The sequence below is a fragment of the Petromyzon marinus genome, chromosome 18 (genome assembly GCF_048934315.1).
Source record: "Petromyzon marinus isolate PM22_M1 ecotype Great Lakes invasive population chromosome 18, UKy_Petmar_22M1.pri1.0, whole genome shotgun sequence".
NCBI lineage: Eukaryota > Metazoa > Chordata > Hyperoartia > Petromyzontiformes > Petromyzontidae > Petromyzon > Petromyzon marinus.
Window position 1 is genome coordinate 4,775,028 of NC_133684.1, and position 24,194 is coordinate 4,799,221.

Sequence of the window (24,194 nt, forward strand, 5' to 3'; positions counted from 1 at the left end):
AAACTGACGACGTACACGTACGTCAACGGAACGGGAAAGGGGTTCATTTGCCTCAGCCAAAGATGGGCTGCAGCACTCGGGGCGTGACGGCGTCACGTCGGCCATGTTGCGTAGGGGTTGTCTTCCTGGCAGGTGATGGGCACTTGCAATGGAAGTAAATACGTAATCCCTGGGCCACAGTTTATCCCGCGGCGTGTCCTTTATCTAAATAATCTGTCGCACAACTTTGATTACATGCAATGGAATGAATCGCCTATAAGCAGGAAATTAAGTTGCACGATTTCATGGAGAGCGATTGTGGTTGCATAACTTCGCTCAGGTGTGGACCTGAATTTACTACCTTTGACAACCATATTTATTTTTATTTATGACATCGAGAGATATTTAACAACCGTAATCAGCCGGACTTACAAGCATTTGACACATAAAGAGCATTTTCTGAACTCAAAATTATCTTCTGTCTTAACATGAATCACAAATGTTGTCGACAATTGCCCATGAGCATTTGTTTATGCAATCAAGTGATTGGTGTTGACATTCTGAGTCTCATCAGCAGAGTTAGGGTTGTTAAACAAATGCTGCTGGGTTACCAGATGTTATTGGCGAGAACATTTCATCTAAACTATGGGGGGGGAGGGGGGCAGTTCAGTTCTAACACAATATTTCATCCAAATTCATGCGTTATTGTGGAAAATTATTGGGTTAAAAATCAGAGATGTTTTCCTTAAATCTCAAACCTAAATTATCACGCTCATGAAATTAATGGTGACCGGCAAAAATTGTATTTTAGATAGGCTCCGGTGACGGATCACATATCCGAAACAAATGCGAGTACGTAAAAAAACACAAAAATAAATGGGCAACATGTTTGTCAACACCGTACTGTATAATAAAATAATTTACTCTAACGTATCTGCAAACTGCTGCTAATGCTCACGCCACTTCGAGCGTAAGGGCCTCCACTAAGGAGGGCTCTAGAGTCTAGAGAACCCTTCCTAGGGTGTTATTTTGGTCTCAGAAGAGGGGGGGGGAGGAGTACCCACACTTTACCCTACCAGTTGTCTGACAGCAGCAGTGATGCAGTAAGGCAACTATGGACCGGTTTAGAATTTTTAATACTTCGGCTTTCGCGACCAATATTATCCATAATAGGTTTTTTTGGGCTAGTTAGCGTAAATATAAATACGTCGTTAAACCCGCCACCACCTGACAAAGCCAAATAACATCTGGTAACCCACCATGGTGTGCTGTGGGTTTACTCTCCAACACACCGATGTGCTGTACGAATAACGAATTGTCATGTTTTGTTTACGTGAAAACCCTTACTAATTACATGTGTCGGGTGGTAGCGGCTTTAACGACATTTACATGTACGCGATTTAACCCACAAAACCTCTATTACGTACTCTTTGGTTCTGAAAATCGTCGCCTGTTACGTATTTTTTCTTCTGTTAAGGCCACGACAGTGCTCTTGAGACAAATTACGGTTTTCGGCTTGTGCCCCACTTGCCAACGCAGCAGGAGCTTCGTCATCACCACCACCACCACCAAGCACACCGTTGGTATAAACTCGGATCGTTTCACGTTGACTCTGGACACGTATGTACGTTCTCCGTTGAGAGATAGGGGGGCGTTCATAAATGACGTCACGCGATTTTGGACGATTTTTGACCCTTCCCCACCCTCCTCGTCACACGGCGTCACAAAAAGTCAGACCCCCCCCTCAAATATGACGTCACAAAGCTCTGCCCCTCCCCCCCCCCAAATAAAACATGCATCAAATCGCATTAAATTATTGTCATTTTTCGGTAAAGTCACGTAGGTAAAATAAAATATAACAATTAAATCACGACGTTTCGGAGGAAACACAAGCTTCCGTCTTCTGTGTCAAGTGCATTTGACACAGATATTCTGCTGTGACTGTTCCACCTGAAGACGGAAGCTTGTGTTGCCTCCGAAACGTCGTGATTTAATCGTTCTATTTTAGTTGATTTAACCTACGTGACTTTACCGAAAAAAAAAACAAAAAAGGTACATTTCATTAAGTAGAACGTGTTTTTTATATTTATCTAAAGTTGCGAATTTTTATGTGACGTCACATTTCTCAACCCCCCCCCGTAACCCATCGTCCCAAATGTCTGACGCCCCCCCCCACCCCCCACCCCCCTTTAGGTGCGTGACGTAATTTATGGACGGCCCCTAGTCACTCAGCAACACCGTGCAAAGTTAAATGCCATCCCCCCCACCACCACCACTGGAACCCTCCTCCTCCATCCACGGCGCGTTGCGAAACACTGGACGCGTCATTCACTCACGAGGTGACCGCCAATCGACAATTACGTTTACGGAACTCGCAGCCTTCGCCAACCCACCCGCCACCATCACCACGCCGATCTGCCTCGGCTTGGCTAGGCTGCCCACCCCACCCCCCCAACACCCCACCCCGCCGCGCCACACGCAGAGCACTGAACAGCAACAGCCCCCTGAACCTCTTGAAGATTCACATTGTCGTCGAAGCAGAGCCAAGGTGAGGCGTCAATCGGGAGACGTCTTTTCGCCGTCCGTTGAAGCGTCTGCAGCATTGTGACACATTTGTTTTGCGCCGCTGAAACTCGTGTCCTTCTTAGCTGAAACGCGTGCGTGCGTGGCGTACGCGCGTTGTTCACGGTGGAGGGTTCGTGAATTCGGGTGCTGTGGTTTTTACGCACGGGCCGGGGGTTGATCTTTACTATCTCGGCTGTAAGTCGAGTCGCAGACGAGGCGTGTTTCAAAACGCATGGACAAGTACTTGGGTCTGTTCGCCCCCTCCCCACCACGACCGTGGACGTTGTCAATCTTTGCCAGGATCTGTTGTTTTGCGCGCGTTTTCATTTTTTTTTGCGCGCTCGGTGTAAAACAAACTACCGTACCGTGTCGCCAAGTGTTTTTTTAAAAACTCGCTTAAGCACAAAAGCTCGCCGCTAGAGGTCGCTGTTGTACTTTGTACTGCGTTGCATAGTGCGGAGTTGTGAGTTCGTGATTAAGGTGACGGCGCCGTCGAATGTTCCGGTATTTGTAACTCGTCTTAACCAGCGGTGGATACACCGCGGCCACCGATAATGATGATCCGCTCTTGGGTGAACGTTCGTGGCATATGACTCGTGCCTTTGAGGGGTGTTGTGTGGGGAGAGACATCACGTGCTTTTTGCAATTCCCATACAATATTCACTTCTGAAAATAGCACTCACTGCTGAAGGCAATGTTTTGGTGAACTGTTGGCCTTCTTTGGAGTTGTGTGGAAAATGTGGAGGGGGGGTTTTTGTTGGTCTTGTCTATATAAAGAATGCAGACTATAATAATAATAAAAACACACTGCGCCTGCATTCATATTCTTCTAAAGAGTCAGTGGAGCAAAACGTCGAAATTGAGTGGCAGGAGTGAACAAAAAAAAACACTCGTTATCATCGTAAGTTTTATTTCATTTCAAGTTTCATTTATTATGTATAGCCCTGTGAGCCATGCGGCTCTTAAGTCGTGTGCAACCGCAACAAACAAAATTTGAACACAGAACATCTTAAAGCGACAACGCGTAACAGAAACATCCTGGATAAACCAGCAGTAACCTGTTGTTGAATGCACCCATAAACATGCTTTACAGTACTCTTTGGTTCTTTCGGTAAAGTCACGTAGGTATTATTTTTCTACCCACGTGACTTTACCGAAAGAACCAAAAAGTATGGATTCCTGCAGTCACGAAAGCTTCAAATCATGCTTTACAGTATTTAAATCCGGTTAGAACTCGTTGAGACTAAAAATGTTTTCTATTTTTACACGGTAGTCCTTTCGATGACAGATCAATACCGTGTATACTTGACCATCTGAGACAAACATCAGGCGCCTCGGAAGGAAACGGAACGCTAATAAAAGCGTTACGTGTTTGTATTAATAAATAAGTGACGTTTCGTAAAATAGGCTTTAATAACTCTGGTAAATGGTGTGGTTTAAAAGTCACTTTTATAATTACCAAGCAAGTAATAACACATTTCTATTAAAAAAAATGTTATTTCTTTTATCCCGCCTGTGGACCTTAATATTATTTGTTTCTCCTTATCCCCATTTTTGTACGGTTAAATAAAATCATATTGACCAGGCTTGCCCACTGATAAGACACCGACCACAATTGACCTGAAATTTGTCTGCAGGAGGTGCATAATTCATAATTCATTACATTATACGTGTAAAAATCACGGCTTAGAGGAGTAACCCGGATGTGCTACCAAAGTCATCCTCTTGCCCACGTTCATCCACACCTTTTAACACAGATAGGAGGAACAATGCTGCCCCCCCATTTCAACGCAGAATAAGTCCCTCTCCATGTCTCTCCATGTCAGATATATGTGCGTTTACAGCCCTCTGTAAATCCACTTCTGGAAGAGGGCCTTCCCACATCGTGCAGGCTCTGAAGAATATTAACCATACTTCACGCTGGTCAGTACAGATTGGAAAAGGCAGGGAGCAAATATGTGGGAGCATAGAAGGAGAGTACAACAATGAATGAAGCAGCACTGCCCTCTGCTGCCCACGACATAGCCACGCATACTGTAAATACTGCATTCCAGGGTTAGCCTGTGTCTGTGTGCACCGTGCTTGGACAGGGCACACAGTGCTACTGCGTTGCATGTCAATGGAGGTGAGCTGGCCTTGATTGGTGGTAATGGTGGCAGGTGATACTTGAGCTATTGCACAATGCCTTAGTGATGATACAACTAAAAAAAACGATTGCGTGTTCCCGACCGCTACACGAGAGTTGCAAAGTCCAGGGGGACAATCTATGATGCAATTTTTCCAAAGCCACCTTTATATAGATCTACGGGTTGTGCGACGTTTGTTGACATAAAGGCAATCTGCTGATTATTTTGTGCAACACAACTCAGTTGACTCCACTGGCTACTGATGCCAGTAATCGGTGCAACATTGGCTTTCATGAATGGTAATAGCACCCTTAAAGTTTATGGAAAATATTTTAAATATTTTTAAAAATACTTTGACACCGCAGTCATGTGTTGTCCTTCTCCTGCACCTCCGATTAGCACGGTTGGCTATGTTCGGTGCGAAAGAAGTTCCACATACATACAATCAACATCTGCGATTTTGCATCTATTCCCTTATCCAAGTCCATGCCAACCACATTACGCTTCTAGGGAGGCCCTTCCGCCAGCAGTGTCATCAGCAAGTAATTGCTGGGCTGCACCTTTATGCACATAAATAGGAAAAACTGTGAACATATGTTCTTATTCTAGATTTAAAGCTTTCGTGACTGCAAGGATCCATACTCTTTGGTTCTATTGAGTAAAGTCACGTAGGTAAAAAAATAAAATAACAAAAATCACGACACACGTGCACTGGTTAGGCACTGCCTCAACAATATCTACTTTACTTGGAATGGCTCCTTCTACAAACAAAATGTGGGTACCCCCATGGGATCCCCCTTGTCACCAGTGATAGCCAATATTTTCATGGAGAAATTTGAATCAGATGCCATCCAGACTTCCATCCTCAGACCTTCCCTGTGGAAGAGATATGTGGATGACACTTTCGTCATTTGGCCACATGGTCTCCCAGCTCTGAACCTTTTCCTACACCACATCAATTCCAGACATCCCGCCATCAAATTCACCATGGAAGTGGAGAAATATGGCAAGCTACCATTCTTAGATGTTCTGTTTGAGAGGAGACCTGATGGCTCATTGGGGCATTCTGTCTACAGGAAACCCACCCACACAGATTCCTACTTGAAATCTGATTCCCACCACCACCCAGCCCAAAATAATTCTCTCATCAAAACTTTATACCATATGGCTCATTGCATTTCGGACCAACACCACCTGACCAGTGAATTAAAACATGTACACCTGGCCCTCAAAAGGAATGGTTACTCTGACCGTACCATCCGCCAAGCTGTTTCTCCCTCCATACAGAAACAACCACTTGATACTCCGGTCAAAACCATCACACTACCATATATAGCAGCCGTTACTAAAAAGATTTCCAAAATTCTAAACAAACACAAGATCCAGGTCCGGTCCAATACAGTACACAAAATTCGTGATCTGATCCCATCCGTGAAGGATGTCATTCCTGACTTACAGTACCCCGGGGTTTACAAATTGAGTTGTACCTGCGGTGATTGCTATATCGGGGAGACAAAGCGACATGTCTCTGACCGAATTTGCGAGCACAAATCAGATTTTAAACATGGCAAAACGAATTCTTCTGCCGTGGCTGATCACTGTTACAACGCTGTGGGTGATCACGATATAATTTTCTCCGATACCAAGGTTCTTTGCAAACCCACGGGTTTTTATCAGAGATTTGTTCACGAGGCAATTCAGATCTACAAACACAGACACAATTTCAACCGAGAAGATGGTTTCAAATTAAGCAACCATTGGAAAGATGTTCTAAATCGAACTAAACATTAAACTAATTTCAATGGTACAGTATATTTTTCAAGTAGTGGTACCCCAAACTTTCGCAGCTCTTATAAATTCCCTTTTCACACCATCAATAGGTAAACTCCCCCCCCCCCCCCCCCGCGCCAAACGGCAAGTCCACCGGCACGTACACCACCTCTTTTCTAAAATCGGCCAATCAAATGCTAATTGTTATGCTAATTTCTTTGTCAGGACACCTTGTTTGCTCGCACACAGCTTAAAGGTCTGCGGTCTGAGCGTGGCTGTGTTTCACTCCAGCGCTGTCCTCGAGACAGCCTGATCCCTTCACCTGATGAAGGCCGCTTGTGGTGTGGCCGAAACGTCGTGATTTTTGTTATTTTATTTTTTTACCTACGTGACTTTACCCAATAGAACCAAAGAGTACACGTTCTTATGGTTTTTTTAAATACTGTATATAAAACACAGACATACATTTGTATAATTTGTATGACACATTCAAGTGGAAGTTGCAGACACAAAGTGAGATGATGTGGTGTGTGAAGCTTTGTATTTCTACAGTGAGGAAACACGTCACAAAACTGGACACATCACAAAACGTAGGTGGTATTTTTACTCGACTCACTTCCCGCTGACCACACATCCTGGAAGAAGCGGGAGAACTCACACTTTACCTCGCCACACATCACCTGCCGATCGACAAATTGTGGCGTCCCCATTTACAATGCTGGATGGATGGAGGGAGGCGGTGGTGGTGGGGTGGGGCGGATTTAAAAAAAAACTTGCATCATTGTTTCAACTGCCCCACCGGGAGTTCCAACCGGCGAGACAGCCGCCGGATTTTTCGACGCAAGAAATTAGCGGTGCTGCACCTTTACCTAGTTCAGGGGTGGGCATATTTTTTGACTCGCGGGCCACAATGGGTTCTAAAATTTGACAGAGGGGCCGGGCCAGGAACAGATGGATGGAGTGTTTGTGTGAACTAATATAAATGACATGTAAAAATCATTGCATGAAAGTATTTGGCCTTTAACAGGTAGCAAAGCATTGATTTGCAAGGCAATTTAACAAATTGCACGAACATGAACAATACAAAAACATGTCGTAACTCCCGGTCAAGTGCGCCATCTAATGGGGAAATGGGGGCATTACAGGAGAAAGGTAAAATTTAATTTAATAATAATATTTATACAAGTTTGGCGGGCCGGATTAAAAAGACCAACGGGCCGTATACGGCCCGGGGGCCGTACTTTGCCCATGTCTGACCTAGTTCGTACCTTGTCACCATGCCCCCCTAACTGACGGCATCGCTGTCTGTGTGCGTGGTGGAACAGCATCAGCATGCAGCAGCAGCAGCAGGAGACATGCCCAAGCTCTCCACGCGCACGCCGCCGGCTCGTCAAGTGTAAGCAGCGCGAGGCGCAGGGCCTGCTCCTGCAGGCGGTTCGCGCCGACGAGCGCGGCGATGCGGCCCAGGCTCTGGCGCTCTACCGCTCGGCACGCGGTCACCTCGACGCCGCCCTCGCCATCCCCTGCGACGACCCGCAGTGCACCGGGTCCAAGTGGGTCTCGCTCGCGCACAGGGGGGTGTTCCGTTACGGGTTCATCGGGCCGCTACCACAAGTAGTGTTATACAGCTACCACAGCTACCACAAGTATTATACAGCTACCACAGCTACCACAAGTATTATACAGCTACCACAAGTATTATACAGCTACCACAAGTATTATACAGCTACCACAGCTACCACAAGTATTATACAGCTACCACAAGTAGTATACAGCTACCACAGCTACCACAAGTATTATACAGCTACCACAAGTATTATACAGCCACCACAAGTATTATACAGCTACCACAAGTATTATACAGCTACCACAAGTATTATACAGCTACCACATCTACCACAAGTATTATACAGCTACCACAAGTATTATACAGCTACCACAAGTATTATACAGCTACCACAGCTACCACAAGTATTATACAGCTACTACAGCTACCACAAGTATTCTACAGCTACCACAGCTACCACAAGTATTATACAGCTACCACAGCTACCACAAGTATTATACAGCTACCACAAGTATTCTACAGCTACCACAGCTACCACAAGTATTATACAGCTACCACAAGTATTCTACAGCTACCACAGCTACCACAAGTATTATACAGCTACCACAGCTACCACAAGTATTATACAGCTACCACAAGTATTATACAGCTACCACAAGTATTCTACAGCTACTACAGCTACCACAAGTATTATACAGCTACCACAAGTATTATACAGCTACCACAGCTACCACAAGTATTATACAGCTACCACAAGTATTATACAGCTACCACAAGTATTATACAGCTACCACAAGTATTCTACAGCTACCACAAGTATTATACAGCTACCACAGCTACCACAAGTATTATACAGCTACCACAGCTACCACAAGTATTATACAGCTACCACAAGTATTATACAGCACCACAGCTACCACAAGTATTATACAGCTACCACAGCTACCACAAGTATTATACAGCTACCACGACGACTCGTTTGCCATTGCTCGGGCACGCTCCGAAATTGTTCTGTCCGCCACGGTTGGTGACCCTAGCTCGATGTCATTCTCGTCACAGCATGTCAGGTGGCAGCTTGAGATTTGAGCTGAAAGTGAAAGTTGTGGAGCAGCATTTAGAGTGTAATTCCCTAATCACTGTATAAAGAGGCTTTCACGTTGATTTAAGTTCGGTTCACTCGTTTACTTTCTGCTCACGAAATGTCATTGCACAGTGATTGGACCGATACCAACATCAGGCAGTGATAAATATGTAAACCAGTGCCATCCCCTCATCTTCACCCACGCGCACTGTCCAGCACTCCGAGTGCACGGTCAAACACGATTGACAAGCTGCGCGTTGCCTCCGCGACTCTGTGTAGGTGGGATGAGACTCGCCGCACGCAGGCCAAGATGCAGGAGTCGCTGCTCAGCATGCAGTCTCGCGTGCAGGACCTGGAGGCTCGGCTTGAGCCCAGAACCACCTCCATGGTCCCCTCGGCGCCCCTGCTTCCTGCATCCACGCTCCGCGTTCCGCCCCGACCAAGCGTTCCACCCGTGTCGAGCGGCAACCCCAACTGCGGCCACCTCTACCCGCAAATTGCGGCCCTCTCGGAAAAAGCTCCTCTTCCTCCGGGAGGCGTCTGGTTCGAGTCGGCGGGACAGCCGCCGCCTCTGCAAGGCTTACCGCTTGCGCCGCCGTCGCCCCAACGCTTGCCGCCGGCTCTACCTTGCTATGTCGCTACGGGAAGCACGGACCTTCCGCCGATGTATACCCCGCAGCCCGTGGAAGGACACACGTCGCTGTCCATGGGCACGGCGCACGGGGAGTTGCTACTGCTGCCTCCGGGCTACGCGCAGTGTCAGGAGAAGCCCTCCGGCCTGCAAGTTGCACCGGTGCAGCAGGTGCTGGGGCCGGACGCGGTTGAGCTGTTCCTCATCGCCGACGGTGCACAGATTTTCTTTGTGAGCGTGGCGGGGCTGGTGAGCGCGCCCTCGTACCCGGGGTTTCTGCGCATCGCCACCTTCCGCAGCCAGGGGCCCGATGCCCCTCCCGGCCGCCCCCCAGCCTTCCTGCAGGTGTGTGGTGAAACCCGTCGGCTGTAAAAACTTTCATACCAACAGTGGAGAGATCGTGGCTGATCATGTAGAATAACAGCCATGACTAACAACAGTGGTAAGAGATAAATTGGCCTGTCCTGAGCCATTGTTGTTCTATTGTCCTTTCCAATCTTCATCAACCCACACTGACCAGCATGGTGAAGCCTGGTCAAGCAGACTCCACGATCGACAAGTCACGGGGAGGCACTCATCCAGCAGTGGATAGATCATCATTAGCCATCTCAAATCTCAAATAAATTGGTAGAAGGTAGAAAGCATTGGTGGGGTGTAGTAGCATCAACAGCTTTGGCCATGGTGACAATTTGATCTTTTTTCTCAATTGAATACTTACTGATATCCCTCTCCTCACCTACGGCTCCTTCCATCCTCCACCTTCCCAGGTGTCTGGGTGGCTGCACCCGCTGGTTCCGGGCTCCTCGCCGGTGCTGCGCTCGTCGCAGGGCATCTACGTGTTTCCGGACATGTGTTCGGGGGAGGCCGGCGCCACCGTTGGCGTGCTCCTCTCCCCTGAGCTGCCCGCTGAGCAGCGCCGTCTCTTTGAGGAGCACTTGGGACGTCTGGCTCAGTTCTGCGTCCAGGTGCGAGCGTCCCTTAGTGGTCCAGGTACCTCACCAGGAGGAGCGCCCCCCTTTGGGCTAAATTAAGCCTCGGTTAACTTAAGCCGATCGCCATCTCACACAGTTGACCTGTTCTTTTACTGCGTGTTTATTTTCAAAGCTAAGCTTACCGCTGTATAAAACGTGTGAAAAAATATATTTTTGACAATTTTTCCGTAAAAAAATGGGCAAATGTTTCAAAAAAATATGCAGCATATCACGTAATGGGTAGGGTTGGCACATACGCAGCTCAAATATATAAGGGGTTTACGTATATTATAGTTTTGCGTCGAACTAGGACCGATGTGTTAGAGAAAGGGCCCTTGCCTATAAACATTTGGCAGTTAATCAGGATTGGTTCAAGCAAGCCTGACTCTGCTGATGACGCACTGACTATCTAAACAGGTCGAGAGTTTGCTTGCGCTGCTTAATAAGACGCACTGCCCGAATGCCGTGCTGCCGATGGGTCGTGTAAAAAGATATATTTTACACGAGGAGACAATGATGAGAAGGGGAGGCTGTTATTTATATTGTTGCACAAATACAAGTAAGCGCTCGCCGTCCTTCCGCAGGCTCCAGAGGATGGTGCCGCTGGCGGCCAGGCGATGTCGGCTGACGCCCCCAAGGCAGCCGCACCAGACCCGGAGAAGGGCACCCCCCAACCGATGCCCGAATGGAGCGAAAAAATGTCCCATGGGATCCTCTCTGGTATGAGGGATGCTCAAGGCCGGGGGAGGGCTGTGTTTTCAGCAGTATGGGGCGCGAGTTTGTGTGTTCTTCCTGTGGTGGTGTGGAAATTTTTTTCTGGGTCCTCCGGTTTGTTCCCTCCACGTTTAGAATCGTGTGTGAAGAGTATTTGGCTACGATAAATTTCCACGTGATAAGCCACTTCGTTGAGCTCTTATTTGTGGTCAGGTCGCCTCTGAAAACGAGCTATATAGCTCAGTGGGTCTTACCTGGTAAAATAAAAATAATAATTTAATAATGAAAAATGAACGTGTAAAAGGGTTTACAACATTTATGTCGATCACCCGCAAGGTCACCTTTGATGGGTTTAAACTGTGGTTACTCCCACGTCTTTCAAGACGTCTGGCCGGCGTGAAAGAGTAGACCAAATTCCCTCTAGAGCTCTCTCTAGTGCAGGCCCTCCCGCCAGCAGTGGTGTGAGCAAGTAACTTTTACCATTTATTTCTGGTTCCAGCATTGGTTATAGCGACCGTGTGGAAATACATTTTGTTATATTAAGACTATGAAGTCCACACAGTGAGTTTGTGTTCAGTAGTACATTTAGTGCTGTCATTTTTACGGCGCTTAATACAAATTTAGGAAATATGCATATGCATGGATTCTGCAACTCTGCCCAACACTAAAATTACGTTACAATTCAATCCACGCAGCGAATTGACATCACAGGATGCATTACGTCACGAGCTGATGTCACACGTGATGACATCGTCAGGCGCGGGAGGAGACGCGCGCGAGTGCATCTCCACAGCATTTTGACGCTAGGTTGAGGGCGGCCCTCCGTTCAATCGATTTTCTTCCAGGAAATTCAATGACAGCAACGCAAATTTACTTTTTTAAAAATGTGTTGGTGTCGAATCTTCTTACCGAGCGTCGTCATGCCCCCCCTCCCCGTTATGGACAGACGGGCGAAACGAATGCATTGACTCTTTCTACCTTAGTTGGAAAGCGTTGAGAGAGGAGAGTGCGCCTTCAGCCATGAACAGTTGCGTGCGATGCTGCCAATGTGATCACTTGCCAAGCCACTCCACCTGAGGCAGGAGTATATATTTTTTTAACATGCGGTGCATGTGCGTGGAGGTGAACGGGAGGTCACTGTTTGTCTCTTCCTATCAGACCGCCCCTGCCAAGATGCTGGTTTCCAGCAGATACTTAGAACCGGCGATGAAGAGACCATGGTGACCCCGACGCTGTGCGAATGCAAAGGGGACGCTTTAATGTCAAAGCGCAAGCATCGTGAGGAGGGCATGGCTTTTTTTAAAGTGACAACCGCATTGAGTATACAGTTGAAGCTGGATATTAGCACGCCACCTTGGAACGAGTTCATCCGTGCTTAATCCCAAGTTGTGCCCCGCCTCCCCCCGACCATTGTAATGTAAGCATTTGTTGCTTATAACAGAGCCGTGCTTATATGAGGTGTGCTTGTTTCCAGCTTCTGCTCTATCATGGTGAGGTCCTACTATAGACATATAGTATGTAATGTTTCGGCAAAGGTGTGTGTGGAATATTTTGTCTGCAACAGCTGGTCACCTTCAGGTGTTCATTAACAGCAGACTGACATTCAATAATTGTTTACACCTAGGTTCGTACAACTAGGGGGTGGAGCTGTGGCGCAGTGGTTAGTGTATTTTACTATTTTTGACACACTCCCCTCTTACTGACACACGCCCGTCTTACACGCGCGCACACACACACCAATCTGAGTGACACACACAGGCTCGCCCAGTCTTGCTGACACGCCCACCCCTCATCCTCTCGTTGCCACGCCAGGCGCGTCGTGGATCAGCCGCGGGTTGCTGCGGGGTGCCGAGGCGACGGGCAAGGTGCTCAACAAGGGCGCGACGGCCGTCAGGGAGCACATCCCCGCGGAGTCGCAAGTGCCGCCCCAGGCTCGCGCCAACGCCAGGCCCACGGCCGCTGCTCCGCCGGCGCAGGCCCCCAGCGCGGCGGAACCGCACCGCGCGAACCCGGGGCCGAACCGCGAGCCCTCCTTGGTGAAAGCCGGCAAAAGCCTAGGTGGGTGCGAGTGTGCCCGCTCTGAGTGCGGACATCTCTGCAGCCGCTTGGAGGAGCTGCATTCGTCGAAATAGAGCAAAGGAATTATCGCGACCCCCCCCCCCCCGCCGAATCGTGAGAATTCGATCGATTCGCGGGGGGTGCGAATTGCTGTATGCCAATGACTCGCACTAAAAAAATATGTTAAGTTTGGGTTTTAACTTGACGCGGCAAAGTTCCAGCTGTGAGAAAAAAGTATATTAATTTGACTCCTTTATGATGAACATTTTCCTCTGCAGTATGAGGAATGTGTAAGATCATCATCTAACATTACAAATAAACGTTCCAGGCGGCCGCAGAAGCGCATCTGAAAGCCCGCGATGCGGTGACCGTCTTCGTTCGATGGCTGAGCCAAAAGCCGCTGCGGGGATGACCGGAGTTTGCGTGATGGTTTACGCTCCTTGACGAGATCAGCGAGGTTACCGTGGGTTCATTTGTGGCAAGAACGTGTGTGTGGTGGATGGAGGGGATGAGTCCGCGACTCACTCTGCCGCGCAGTGGGAGGAGTGGTGGACGCGATGAGCTCGGTGAGCAAGGAGGTGGCTCCTCACCTCAAGCGCTACGGGGAGAAGATCATGCCCGAGTCGCTCAAGCAGCCGGACAGCGACGGCGCCCGCGCCCTCCACGGGGCTAAGATGGTCGCCTCCAGCAGCGCACAAGGCACGGCCCTCCGCTCTCTCTTTGTCTCACTGTCCGGAGCTCTCACTCTGCTGCCTTTTGTTGTTTTGTTTTACTGGCTTCTCATTGTCACTGGGTCTCGCTGTTTAAAAAAACCTAAAGGCGCCAAACTCTTTAATCGCTGACTCGTGCCAACGTTTGGCTCGCACGAGTGGTGGTGGTGAGCCAGAGTGGTTGGCGTGAACAAAGAATACAAACAAGGTGGTAAAAACGATATTTTTTTTTAATTGCAGCACCGGATCATGGTGATTGTTTCAGAACGCTGTTGTGTTGCATCATTACACACCGCATTGAGTTAGGAATGAGTGCCGTTTAGAGAGTGGTGGCTGTGATGCTCCGACTGCAATCCAGCCGAGTTGGTTGATCACAGAGAGATCGTGTTTGTGAAATGCACTCCTTCAGGGCATGGCAGTGGGAGCGATGTTTCCTCATGTGTGTGACATTTCGATTTAAAGCTTTCGTGATTGCAGGGATTCATCTTCTTGGTTCTTTCGGTAAAGTCAAGTAGAATGGAAATAAAATAATAAAAATAAAACAATTAAATGAAATTCTCACGACGTTTTGGCCACAACACAAGTAGCCTTCTTCAGGTGAAGGAACAGAACTGTCGGGACGACAGCGCTTCACTGAACACTGCTAAGCTTGGCAGCGTCTTTTAAGCTGGGTGGGAGGAGCAGAGCGCCTTGACAAGGGAGTTTACATATCAACAGAAGAATTTAGCATTGAAGTAGCTGTGTTAATGGTGAGAATTTTATTTTATTATGTTTTATTTTTATTATTTTATTTCCATTCTACGTGACTTTACCAAAAGAACCAAGAAGATGCGTGACATTTTTCCACGCGCCTTGATTACCTGCCACAAGTACAAATTAAGGAATATTCCAACATTCCGTCTAGAACCTACCCGATGAAGAGCGCTGATGAAAATTTCATCTGCAACATTATAGAACCAGTGTAAACATTGTCATCGCGCCATGCGTAAGGCAGGCACGAATGAAAGCCCAGTGAGACCACTTGTGTATTTTGCAAGAGATACGTGGGTCATAAAAGCAAAGAAGTACAAAGCAGGTTACGAAGACACGGTAAAATTATATAAAAATTCACCCTGTGACGAACCGTAACTTTATCCGTAATAATTGGTGTTGCAGAAGGTCAAACATTTAAACGCAGATTAACATAAAGAGTGAGCAATCGGCTAAAGACCATAACCTAGTGTGCATGAGCCACAGAACCTGGGTGTGTACACATGTTTCTATGTTATTAGTCAACTGGAGTAGGCCGCAAATTCTTGCTACGGACAACATTTTCCGGGGCCGATTTCACTTTGTGTGCTGGCCTGAATTTCATACTTCAGAATTTTTAGTGAGTGGAAAAAACATCGTCAAATGTGTCACGATAAACAATGTTGTAGATTTGGCGGGAACATGCAATTTTTCATTTAATGTGGCATTTAACTTATCAGAAAATGTGGTGTTTTTCCTCGGAAGTGTTTCTGGGAAAGACCTGCCCAACTCACGCGATAACTCGAGTACCTCTGAAAACCATTTTTTTGTTTTTCATTGGAGTTCTCATTCAACTTGAATTCAGGCCAACTGAAGAGTTTAAAATGAGGTAATGGTAAGAAAAAACACGTGTGCGTTCTGAGTTCCTAAACTATGAATCCAGTTTATCATTGAAAAGTGTCTGAGAAGGATACAATAAAATCCACGAGAGACATTATGCCGGGTTCATGCACCATTAGCAACCATGGAACTTTCTACAAATCTTGCATTAACCGTCAAAACAAGCACTTCTCCATATATATAAAAGGCAAAGTTGTGAATGTGTGTGTCTGTTCAAAATGTTTAGTGTACTTCCCGACATGCAACAAATTTGAAATTTGCCATGTGGGTACTTTGCAGACTGTACACCATGCAAAAATTAGAAAAATACACTTTTGTTTTTTTGTGGGAGGGGGCGGAGCTCAATACTGCATTTATTTTTTAAACGGCAAGTGAGCTGTGAGCTGTGACGTCAAATCAGTCATGTGACCCGCGCATGTGGAAGCGTAACGCTGTGCAGTGTAGTGGTTAGTGCGCTGCACTACGAACCCAGCGACCCGAGTTCGATTTCCGCTCACGGCCACCACCGGTGACGATTATTTTAACCGGTCCTGGGCCTCACCTAGGTCGACTCAGCATCAAACGAGTAACTGCTGTGGTGTGTGAACATTGCCACTGGGGAGACAAAGGCGGCCGGGCGTGGTGGATCCAAGTCCCGGGCGAAGCCGGGTAGTACAGCTCGTAGAGTATATAATTTCTAAAAGGACTGTTCTTACACTCTGCACAATAACTATGTTAATAATGACGATTAATTACCTGATTTTTTTTTTATATTGTCCCGTGTGTGATTTCTTTTTATTGCGTTGCCTTTATTGCTATTTAATAGCCTTCCACGGGGCTTTTATCTCCGGCTGCTGCTGCTTAACCGTATGGTGGTCTGCACAGTTAAGCTCCGTTGCGAGTGCTCCACTGTAATCCCCACATCTACTTTGAAGCAGCTAAATCGGCGTTGCGGAGTCCACGAGAACAGCGCGCACGGCAGGCCAATTAATTTATTTCAATTACACACACCCCATCGGAGGAATGGATCGGAGCGTCGTGCCAAACCTACGCCGGAACGCCCCGTCCGGAGCCAAAACTAAAGGAGCAGGCCTGCAATTGCTTGCTCACAGCGCTGCTGGTGGAAGGGCCACCACCACGAGAGAGAACTCTACAGAGCCCTAAGAGAGCGGTGTTCCCGCTAATTTTCATACGGTGGGCCACTTTCGACCGATAAGACATCGTCGGCGTGTCTGCGCACTTGTGCATTTGTCGGGGGTCGCACTAAGGGCCACCAGGGGCCGCCAGTGGCCCTTGGGCCTTGCAATGAAGAACACCGCTCTTGAGGTTATTTTGCCAATTGTTCCACAGTGGCCGGAGGTCTCAAAGAGGTGAAGGTACCCACACGTGACCTGCCGATCGACTGACTGCCGTGTAACTCGTTTACAATGCTGGCTGGACAGAGGAAGGGAGATTTTGAGATGCTTGCCCCATTGTTATGACTGCCGTTGCCGTGAGATCAAAACGGCGGCAACTGGTTTGCAAGTACATTGTGCTCACCATTGCACCACAGCAGCATCCCCTGCCACTCAATGGAGAGCGACGTAAAATTCACGGCAATTCAACGACACGTTACCGTGCGTTGCACGTTCCACTGATTGCACCGACTTTAAAAATCACGTGTTGGCGACGCTCCTGCTCTTGGCCACTGGCCGAAGGTGACGGCGCACCTCTTGATGAGCCGCGAGGCGTTCATTAGCGAGGCAGCTCCTGCAGGCGTGGGGGCTGGCAGGCAGTCAGCGACAATCAGCCCACCTGCTCTCACATCGGCAGCACCATAGCACAGCTGCAAGCCAGACGGACACGTGTGTGTGCGCACGTGGCGCCGGGGCGTATCTTTGGGAGATTCCGCCCTTCCCCGTGCTCGGCGAGCATCCTTTGCTTTCTTCCTCCTCCCCCCCATGCCAGGCCTCTCCACCATCTGGGACGGTCTGTCGTCCGCCGCGAAGACCATCGCTCGGAGCGTGTCGTCGTCGACGGTGCAGCCTGTGTCCCAAGGGTGAGTGCGTGGCCGACCGTTGCCGTTCTCGGAGGTTTTCCTGGGAGTTAATTTCGTGATGCGTTTATTCACTTAAAGATGTTTGTGATGTGAATATTATTCGCGTTATAGCCCGGGAACATGAAATTGGGACAAGGACGAGCAGCACGTGAGCAAGTAAAAACATTCCGTCCTTTTCAAAACGCAGTGTTTGTATTTTGAGAAAGCGTGACCTCAACTAGTGAGTGGGCAAAAAATATCGATGGGGCGATTCGTTTGATCCTTATTTTCTCACTAGAGACACCTACTGACAGATGGATTAATTGCGATATTTTTTTACATCTTCATTGTGATCGGGAGTTCCAGCAGAGGATAAAGGATGACTTCCAGCTGAGTAGAGGTTGACCAGGCCCTCTGACAGAATTAGGCCTAGGTTGCTCAGAATAAAATATATTTCACCATTTCAGCCGACTGGCCTTCGTCAGAGAGTGTGGAGGAGAATTTAAAGTAGAGTGGAGGGGCTGGCTGTGATTTATTTAAACAGCCACTGTTCATTAAGAGCTTGAGAGGTGTACCGCAATGATAGAGGAGGCTCCCAAGTGTTCAATACAAAATCTAGGTTTCAAGCAGTCTCGCTGGAGCGTAATGATTCCTGAGAGTACCTCGTGTGTAATAAATGCGTGCATCTCTGTGGTCCCGCCTTTTTTCCGCGCTGGTGCAGTGCTGCAAGTGTACCCAGCGACCGCAATGCTCAGATGAGCGGACATTACCAGAATGGACAGCCAACGATGAACGACATCGAGCGAGACACAGGCATCAAGCATCAAATGTGATTGCATCCTGTCTGTCAGCGTGTTAATTTGGCAATCCGAAGTTACTCTTGCCTGTCTAAAGATAAAGGCAACTTTGCAGCAGCTAAAATTACTACATTTCTACGTTCACCGCTTATAGGAAGATTGAATGTTTCTGCATTTCTGAGGGACGCAATGTCCAACGCACGAGTTTGTGAGCAGCTTGTGCGACTTTTTCCACACATTTACAACGGAGAGTATTTTATATTCCTCCAGAAACATTGGTTGCGGTAAAGAAATTGATATTTCTCAATGAGAAAAGTTTGGTTGCTGTTGTAGCAATGCTTCAATCTTAAATTATGCGAACGCTACTGACTTAATCAGTTTTCAAAACAAGCATTTGCTTGAAATACACCGAAGAGAGTGGATTTTTAAGAATATATTTATTGTTGAGTTCAGTACCTTATGTCTAACTCCCCATATAGCTGTATTGAAACTTGTCTTTGTGTCATAAGGACCCGTGTAGTGGTGTTTAAACTTTATTCTTCGTCAAACTGGAGATGAGTGGAAGTGAAGCCTATTATCCATACATAAAACGTGATTAGTGTCCTTCACTCACGCTCTGTATCTCAAGTACATTCACAGGAAATTGTTGCCTTTCCCAATTCACAAGATCTTGACCCAGAAATTGAGAAAAATTACGTCAAATACTGACCATTGTGAACCAAGAGTGATACACGCACTCATCGGTAGAATCCTCCGGAAGATCGGTTCCCCATTGATTTATATTTAAAGGCGATGTTCAGGCGTGACGTCATCGACCCTTAAGCCACTGCCTATTGCTCCGTCGCGGTGACGGCACCCTCGCATTGCTGAACGACGGCGCGGTGATGTCATCGCCACGCACCGCACGGGCAAGGGTGCGGTGGTGACGTCACCGTGAACATCTGTTTAATGACGTCACACGCATCCCACAGTGTTGCTGCCGCCCACCCCCCACATGTATTCCGCGCTAATGCGTGGGCAGTGCTGGTGTCTGTCTAAGACACAAGGCCAGTGAAGGCTTCCATATGAAAGGCTGAGCAGAGTAGGTGTTTGGTTTTTTTTAAACTGAGTGTGCTACTGTTGGTGCATTTTAACCCCGAGCAGTCTTACAATAGGCAAATTGGTTGACGTGTACGAGCAATACGTTTAAGTTAAGCACAATATACTGTTAGGGTCAGCATAAGTTATTCTGTAAGCTTTAAAAATAAAAACTGTTGTCTTACATTATTTAGTTCTTGCTGGTTTTTTTCGCGTGGTTTTGTAGCCACCTGTGTTTGAAATCAATAAAAAATACAAACACGTTGAACGAATGGTATGCTGCATGTGTTTTTAATGTGGCGAAGACGACAGGTGTCCGAAAGAGTTATTTTGTCTTAGAGGCAGGTGACGCGGTATGACAAGGGTGCAACGTGGGTCACGGCGCGCGTAAGTTGCGACTTTAGCTGTTGCTCACGTTCACATTCGTTCCACGTGTTTGGGGAAGGAAGCCGAACAATGGACGAGTAAAATGAACCGCTGTAACGACAATGAGAGGCGGCCCTCTGTTCGCGCTCTGTGCGGTGTTTGCGCGTCGGTACCGTGGACAGCACCCGACAGATCGCAAAGCGACGTTACGACAAACTGCAGTTGATGTCGACGCTTCGATTTAAAATAACCAATGTTACGCACGTCTTAAATTCAAAACAGCTATCATGCGTGGCAGCCTGTCTCAGTGACAGTATGCACGTAAAGACTGAAGTGATTCGTGTCGAGTTTTTAATCGAATTATCCGGCGTGCATTGTTAGAGACAGCTGGTGGATATCAGTTACCTGCAATATAAACATTGTAATGCAAGTATTGAATCGTATTTGCTGCAATCCAAGCATTTATCTTAAAGCCACAAGTTATGTTTCCATTGCAAGTATATCGTCACGGTGAATGTACATATCTGGATGAAACTTTTAAAAGTGTATTTAAGTCGAATTGGCTTACATTTTTTCTTGTACAAATGAAATACGCTGTACTTTAGCGTATTGTTTCACGATCTGATGTGAATTAACACGCCTTACATTAATTATCAGCTCGTGTACAGGTGCGATGTGTGGACTATTACATCTCAGGATGTTGAATGATTGCTTGGGGGGAGGCCTTCATACAGCAGTGGATTGACCATATCTAATGATAATAAAATGATGATATTAACCTTAACGGAAACCGGTTTCTGCAACCTCGTGTTCCATAACTTTTTTCTTGATTTCCAGATGCGCACAACAGCTCATCCAATTTTACATTGCAGTAGGAGCATAACGGGCCTCTGTGGGTCTCTTTCATCTGCCTCTAGGCCGTCGATCGTTAAACACGTCCCACGTGACCCGCTAAGCGAATTAACACGCTGTCGGCGTGAATAGAAACGATTCGAAGTAAGCTGGGACATGTCGGTGTGTGCCTGAGTGTAGCGGCTAAGCGCTACGTTGCGCTCCGAACCCCGGCGACACGGGTTCGATTCCCGCTCTCGGTCAACACGCAGTGACCATTATCCTAACCGGTCCTGGGCCTCCCCTAGGTCGACTCAGCCTCAAATTAGTACCTGGTCGCGGTGTGAAAAAAACATCGCCATTGGGAAGACAAAGGTGGTCGGGCGTGGTGCTGGCCCACCCACCCCCTCGTGTGCCGTGCCGGCCTTCATAGGTGCTCGCTAACAGCACTTTCCCCAAGAGTCTGTTACAGGCGATACGGGGGATCTTTATCTTTGTGTGCACGTGTTCCACGTGTTTGTGTGTACACGTGTTCTACATGACGCAGACAGCGTTAATTGCTTAGCGGTGTCAAGTGGGACGTGTTTAACAATCATCGGGTGCGTGCAGCGTTGAAAGAAACGAGTTAATTTGTATTTGAATGGGGAGTAAATTGGCAACACCTTTAGTCAACACGAGTCGACTCTTTCGTTAAACATTACAGGCGTGACGCCTTTATCTAAACATTATTGGCATTGTTTTACATGCGTGGGCCCAACACTCGCGCACCTGCTTTCCTTTGGCATCCCCTTGATCCCGCAGAGCAAAAACTTGCTTAATCGGTCACAACAGGCGGGGTTATTATGTATCGTCTAAAAGGGTGCATTGTGTAGAACTGCGGCGGATTCGTGGCTGCATTGTTGAAAAGGCAACAGCGCGCGTCTGGGATTTTTTCCAGTCTCGGGAGATAACGCGTGCAGGTGAACTAATTGAGAATTGGGACACAAAGGCAGCTGCGCGGTCATGATGATGATTCTGCCGCCAATGCTGTGCTCCCACGAGACCAGTCACTCCTGGGAGGCTGTGAACACACCCGGTCTACCGAAGAAAGGGCTGGTGGTGAAATCATTGCCAGCGCATTTGAGTTTGTCATTGTGTATCTGTGTGAAGCTACTGATGTGTGTGTGTGTCTGCTTATGGGCTCCTATGTCAGAAACCACTGGCAGCGCATTCCAGTTTCTCAATTGGTCTGTCTATATGAGAGCCTCTAAGTATATGGGTCTCTTAAGTGATCGTATGAGTCCGTGTGAGTCTACGGGTCTCGATGTGAGTCAACTATTTCTAGGTGAGTCTATGGGTCTCCATGAGAATCCTGCACTGCCAGCGCGTTCCATTTTCTCTATGATGGGAATCTTTTGCGTTTAAGTGTTTGGAATGAGACTTGAACATTGTAGAGTTTAAGGCAGAATGTTCTAATTAGAACTGTAGATTATTTTTACATGGCAAATAAAACCTTAGCGATAACACTATGTAACACATTTTTGTTCCTGGGTAGTAAGTGTTATTTCGTAATTGCTTATGCCTGAATAGTAGAGAAAATGGCTATTATACCCCACAACTTCATAATAAAGGTTTTTGGGTTAGATCGCGTTATTTATAAATGTGTTGTAACCCTCCACCACCCGACACGGCCAAACAGTAAAAAATGTGTCACGTTTACAAAGGACAAATAGTTACCTACTTTAGCCCACCGGTGTGTTGAAGAGTGACTCAACATCATTTCAAATTTGAGTTCGACGTTTCGCTGGTAATTACATCCAGCATCATCGGGCAATTCGCCAGAATGTTAAAGCCCTCACTTGCTCCCGGTCTTAAATAGAGCAGCAGGGTGACGTCATCATTTAACTCATTCAAGTGCAGTGATTTGAGGCGGAGGGGAGGTATTGTAATTATATAACGATTGGTAATCAGTCAATGGTTATGATTAGTAATTAGTTGTAGATTAGTAATTAGTTGTAATGTGTGTTATTGTGATTATATGCTACGTTAGTAATCCGTTAATTAGTATGTGCTTCCCCTATAAGGAATTGTAGTATGTATTATTTAATAATACGCTTCCAAGCCGCACTAATAAATAACGCAATCTAATCCAAAAACCTTTATTATGAATAATATTGGTCGCGAAAGCCTACGTGTTAAACATACCCCACAAACTTTGCTTTTGTGACCAGGACAGTGATATTTTTAAATGTACCTATTTTCCAGAACATTCCACATAGATTCAGTGCTGCGTTAACTTGGAGTTACTTCTAGAACTTTTCAGTAATGTAGATAGTAGTATAAATACAGAGGCCTTAAGCCCACCAGTTCAGTTTAGTTCCAGCTGCCTAAGTGAATACATATTTGCATTTTACTGAGAAGGCATCAAGAGGCTGCAAGCATCCGGCAGACGCAATTTTGCAATGTCTGACTATTATTACCCCCAAGTTTGTGGGGAATAATAGCCATTTTCTCTACTATTGAGGCATATGCAATTAGGAGATAACACTTACTACCCAGGAACAAAAAAAATTGTTACTCAGTGTAATAATTTCAAGAAAATAAACTACATCAGGGTTAAACGTAACCGTAACGAAAACAGTTAAGTTAAAATGATATACTGTACAGTACTGTCATTAAAAAATGTGCTACAAACTCGACTATACATGAGCCAAATTTAATATTTTCTAGCCCCTCCAGAACTATGATGAGAACTCTGTATCGCTCATTCGCTCCATCGGGCGGCATCGTATAGGCGTATGAAACAGATTTGCCCAATGCAGCATTGCTTGAGGTTACGTTTCGAAGCTGGCGAGTTTGATGTAATTTGTTGCCGATGTTTGTACCGCGTGTCGTTTCGGCCATGGTGTCCGACGTTTCGCTGCACGTGCTGGGAGCTTCAGCTTCCCCGCTCCCTGCCCCCCCCCCAACATTCAGCTCCCAAAGAAAGAGCCCTCCCAAAACGTGGAGCGAAACGTCGAACATAATTCCGAAGAAGACGCAGTACAGTCCGACAACACCTCAGAGAGGAACTACAACACAACAGCGAACCCCTACTTTGTGCTAAGCAGTGATGGATGCAGGTGGTCGAGGGGCGATACATCATCATCACCCCTTGGGTTCTCAATCGTTAAAAAAGATATATAACGTGAATAAATACATAGAGGGTTTCATTAAACAAAGTAAGTTGTAAGCTACGTGCCCGTGCTTAATTTGTCTTGCGATGATTTACCTTCTAAAAAAAACCTGGCCACGTGTCGCTACGTCCTGGGGGTGCGCGCACCGCAGGTTAAGAACCACTGGTGTAG

At 46.9% G+C, this 24,194-nt stretch overlaps 1 protein-coding gene across 4 annotated transcripts; it reads left to right on the forward strand.

Moving 5' to 3' along the window:
• Positions 1 to 2,220: 2,220 nt before the first annotated feature.
• LOC116943599 (spartin-like) lies at positions 2,221 to 19,943 on the forward strand. Of its 4 annotated transcripts, XM_032956583.2 has the most exons (10): positions 2,221 to 2,527; positions 6,977 to 7,030; positions 7,766 to 7,993; positions 9,368 to 10,064; positions 10,487 to 10,684; positions 11,275 to 11,410; positions 13,217 to 13,462; positions 14,000 to 14,161; positions 17,728 to 17,818; positions 18,519 to 19,943. In XM_032956583.2, the coding sequence occupies exons 3-10, from the start codon at positions 7,773 to 7,775 to the stop codon at positions 18,628 to 18,630; spliced, it is 1,863 nt and encodes a 620-aa protein (XP_032812474.2). In that variant the 5' UTR covers positions 2,221 to 2,527; positions 6,977 to 7,030; positions 7,766 to 7,772; the 3' UTR covers positions 18,631 to 19,943. The 4 variants fall into 4 exon arrangements, with proteins under 4 accessions (XP_032812474.2, XP_075923927.1, XP_032812471.2 ...); XM_076067812.1 differs by having other exon boundaries at positions 6,977 to 7,993; XM_032956580.2 differs by lacking the exon at positions 6,977 to 7,030.
• The last annotated feature ends 4,251 nt before the right edge of the window (positions 19,944 to 24,194 follow it).